The sequence below is a fragment of the Meleagris gallopavo genome, chromosome 9, assembly GCF_000146605.3.
Source record: "Meleagris gallopavo isolate NT-WF06-2002-E0010 breed Aviagen turkey brand Nicholas breeding stock chromosome 9, Turkey_5.1, whole genome shotgun sequence".
Classification (NCBI taxonomy): Eukaryota; Metazoa; Chordata; class Aves; order Galliformes; family Phasianidae; genus Meleagris; species Meleagris gallopavo.
In genome coordinates, this window is record NC_015019.2 from 3500300 (window position 1) to 3504751 (window position 4452).

At 50.9% G+C, this 4452-nt stretch overlaps 1 protein-coding gene across 1 annotated transcript in view; it reads right to left on the minus strand.

Annotated features, from left to right (window-relative positions):
* Positions 1-654, minus strand: part of RAP2C (RAP2C, member of RAS oncogene family) — a 10288-nt gene extending 9634 nt beyond the window's left edge. Inside the window, exon 1 of the mRNA XM_010715410.1 lies at positions 613-654. Within this exon, the coding sequence (XP_010713712.1) occupies positions 613-654 (42 nt within the window). The remainder of the gene's footprint in view (positions 1-612) is intronic.
* Positions 655-4452: the final 3798 nt, after the last annotated feature.

Here is a 4452-nt window from a genome sequence, read left to right on the forward strand (position 1 = left end):
CGCCGGGGTTCAGCGGGGGAGCTCCGCGCCCAGCCCGGGAGGCAGCCCGGCCGCGTGCATAAATAGCGTTATTTGTTCACCGGCTGAGAGCTGCCGGCCGGTTCTAATCGGCGACGAATGGGGAGGGAGAAAAGGGGAAAGGGAGGATGAAGGTTACAATAATGAGATTACACGGTCGCTTTGGTTCCTTGTGTGCGCGTCTTTGTGGCGCTGCCTGGCCTTTGTGCGATGGGTGGAGGAATGAGCGAGGAAATGGGGCTGGGGGGCAAAGAGCACGGCTGGGCGGCACAAAGCGACAGCCGGCACGGCTTGGGTTCTTCCTCCAGGTCCTGTTAATGAAGATCGGTTTGGGGTCTGTGAGATTTCCTTCCCAGCTCCCAGCGCTTGGTGCTTTATGGTGTCTGTACAGGAGGTGGGGGTCGTTCCCTACACCAACGCAGGGCTGTCTCACTGGGCTGCGTGCTGCCGTGGTCTGCAGCCACAGAAACTGATGCTGATGCTCCAGATGAGAACGGCTGCTGCTTCTGTCGATGGCCAAGCCCCGTGCCAAGCGCTCACCTCCAGCCAACAACACCTTTCTGCTGCTCCCATGCTGTCCTCACCTCGCCGTACCTCTGAGGTGTAGCACGCCCTGGGTCTGTGACCTGGTTTCATCTCCACTGCTGTTTTTTACCCATCTCTTGCCAAGGAGAACGACGCAAACGGGAGGGTTTGTGCTCTCTCAGCAAAACAAACCTCCTAAATGAGCATCTGGGCAGCATTTGATTCCTGCTCTGTGCTGTTGATGTACTCAGCTGCTCCATGCCATGCCCGCGGCCAGCAACAATAAAGCGGGCAGTTATTAAATTAACCTGCTAAGACACAGATCCTGCAGGGATGTTCGGGGAGCAGACAGATGGCACAAGCAAAGGGCCAGGACTAATTGCAATCCCCATCTCACGAAGGTGAGAGGCGACTCCTGTGCAGTGCTGCGGAGCCCTGCCCTGTCCTGAAGCCAGGAGAGGAGCAGCCCAGGCTCTGAAGGGAGGGAGCAGCTCTCATGGCAGGGATACAGCTACTTCCTCACCAGACAAAGCATGAGCAGTGCACCGACTTCTGCTGCTGCCTCTGCAGGCTGCAGTTACCGAGTAGAGGTGGCTGTGACTCACTGCCTCTGCCCAAGCTCTGCACCAGGCCCTTGCCAGCGAGTCTGCAGCAGGTGACTGAGTGGAGGCTGCTCCAACAGGGATAGCCAGGATTTCATCTAAGTTACACACTAGCTGAGTACATAGTATGTGTGAATATAGACAAAAGAAGCTTAAGACTTTGTGTTATTTCTTCACCAACCCCATAATCATAAAAACAGCTTTCTGTTTCAGCTCCTTCAGAGTACGATGAGGTCTGTCTTGGGGGCTGGACACGTTCACTTGGTTGAGCCTCTTACTTCTGGGCCTTTGCAGCAGCACTACCTGCAGGGACACTTTTGTTCTTTGCCAATTTCTCCTGCCGACATGGAGATGACTCAGAGGCAAGTTCTGAGGACTTTTCTCTGAAATTTCTTGTTTCTGCTGGGGTGCTTAAACCTATTACTTTGCTTGCACCTATAAAAAGAGATTCCTCCAAAGCAGTTACTGATTCTGGGGATGCACTGAGTTACAGCTGGTACAAGAAGGTAACTGGAATTTCTGAGGAGGACAATCTCGGTCCTGCTCACCTCCCCAGAACTTTGCATATCTTGTGATACCAGCACATCTCGCTCACCAGCTTCCACCAACATCCCCAGCATCTCCAAAGCTGATGGGATGGAAATGGCCTCAGACTTTCCCATGGCAAATCACCAATACGTGACAGCCTCTCTCTTTCTGCATACATAGAGAGGCTTCCAGCCAGTGCTGTCGTGGATAAAGCTGAAAATTTGCCTCTCTAAGGCTCAAAAGCCTGAAGGTAACAATGAACAAATAAACCAAGCCTGTTGTTTTAAACCCTAACTGAAAAGAAAGGTGGAGGAAGGTAAACATGCTGTCAAGAAATATTGAAGACTTGTGAAAATAAAGCAATTTAAAACTGACACCTAAGAGAAGAGTTCTTTCAAAATTCCACGGGTTTCCCTTTTTAATCATATTCCCTCAGCAATTACAATTCAAATGCTACAGCAGTGTGCAAACTTGTGCATGAAATGCAATAGCAGAACGAAGCAGCTAACAATCAATTAGAGTGATACTCTCCAGTTTATTCCCATTGCAGGGAGAGAATAAAACCTAAAATTCAACCCAAATGGGGATTTGTGAAAACACTGCATGCCATGCCCCATCCCTGTGCACTCTTCTTCACACTCACCACTTTTTGCAGCCACAGCTGAGGATGTGCACGTGCAACAAAGTGAGCAGAGAGTTCTTGTGCATGTCTCTGGGTCAGCACACTGCATGTGGCTCTCTGGAGGGAGGAGGCAGGTAACGGGCTGGGATGTAAGCTCTTCTTTCAGTCCTCGTGATGAAGCAGCATTTCTTGTTCATGCAATCCCAAGAGTGGGAGGAGATTCAGGTTGGGTATTAGGTTCTTTGCTGAGAGGATGGTCAGGTGTGGAACAGTCTCCCAAAGGAAGTGGTCGCGACACTGAGTTGCTGGAATTTGAGAAGTGTTTGCACAATGCTCTCAGATGTGGGGCTTGAATTTTGGGTGGTCCTGTGTGGGGCCAGACATGAGACTAGATAATCCTTGTGGGTCCCTTCCAACTCAGGCTATTATATGATTCTACAATTCTAAGTGTATTGGCAGAGCTGCAAGCAATGTCTGGACAGACAGAGATTCTCCCCAGACTGCATTTGCAAAAGCTAACAAAACTGCCTGCAAAGTGAGAACACGGCAATCTCATTATGAGAGACTTTATCAGCCTTCCTGCCAAGGGAGGGCAATGGTGCAGAGCTCCTCCTTGCCAAAACTGTCAGCTCCCCTGGAAGCTGCACCTGCCTGCCTGGAGACAAGCCAGGCAACATCCAGGAGCTGTACAATGCCCTGACAGCAATTGCTGGAGAGCTCATGGCACCCAAGGTGGGGGGCGAACCAGCAGGCCCCAGAGCCCCGGCCTCAGAGCCCCGCTGCTATCAGAGCCTGGCCTGGAGCCCTGGGCTCGAAGATGGGGAAGCTCCTTGAAGTCTCATTGGAGAATTCAAATGGGATGGAGTTGCAAAACAGCTCATTTCTTGACTTAAAAAATGGAGTTAATATTTGCCAGCCAGGATGAAGAGCAGCAGGGACGGTGGGTAGGCTCAATGGGGCAAGCTGTGCTGCCGAGGGCTCGCTGGGTCTCTGTGGTAGTTGCCCATGACCGTGAGTCTTCTGCTGTGTGCTTTATGAACTTGCTCAAATTCATTTTGAGGATAAAAGCCAGCAGTCTGATCCTGTTCTGGCCCTGCAGGTGGACACACAAAGCCCTGCAGGAAAACAGCTGTGGCCAGGAGCCCATGGGCACTGTGCTGTTGGCAGCCCCCAGGTGAGCCCAGGCACCAGGGAAAGGATGCTCTTGTCTCTGCCTTGTGTTGCAGCAGACCTGGAAGCAGGTGCAGATCTTGAACCCCTGTCCGTGCTGAGTCTGAGCCCCTACTCCTGCCCCAACACACTCGCGTTTCCCTTGTCCCAGTGAGGTCCATCTGCTAGTCCAGCCCTAGGCCCCAAGTGGTTTGGGGATGCAGATCTGAGATGTTGGGGGAGAGCACTGAGGCTCATCCTTGACCGTGGTCTGAAAGCTCTCCTTGATGTGGCACCTGCCTCATCCCCAAGTCTTTTCTTATCTCCTGCTTTTCATTTTCCTATTTTTTTTTCCCCAGTATTTAATCCCATGTTAAATTCTTCCTCATTCTCATAACATTTTGCAAGTCTCTCTCTTTTTTTTTTCTATGAAGGTTTTCTAATCTCTCTGTCTCAAGACTTCATACCTTGGTCTGCCACTATGCTCTGATCATTTAAACATGAGTTCTTTGCACATTACACCTGTTTGACATAAATTCTTGCATGTTCCCTAGGAAGAAAATTATCCTCTATTATCCAGTACTTTGCAGTGAATGGGAATGGACATCACGCCAAGAGCGGCAGCAGCTCCAGTAGTGATTAGAGGTGGATAAAAGGCAATTAGCAGCTTTGCTTTGAGTTTGGTGCCATTATCCACCCATGCCTTGTTGCCCAAACTCTGCAATCTGGCTGAAATAGGTGATCAGTGGGATGGGGTGAAGGGAGTTTGTCCCTGTGTGCCTCCTAAGTGGATGGAAAACCTAAGCTTCCATCAGGCTTCCATCAAAGCTTCTCTGCCCTGGTCCATCTCTGAGGAGGCTGGGGAAGTTTTGGAAGTGTGTTGAGGTTGCTTTTGGAGGCACAACTTGTTGCCTGCTCTTCTTGTAAAAAAGCACAGCCTAGTAAGCATGGGAGCCTGGGAGGCTGCCATCATGTCCTGAGCTGGCCCAGCCACTTGCACATGGAGGA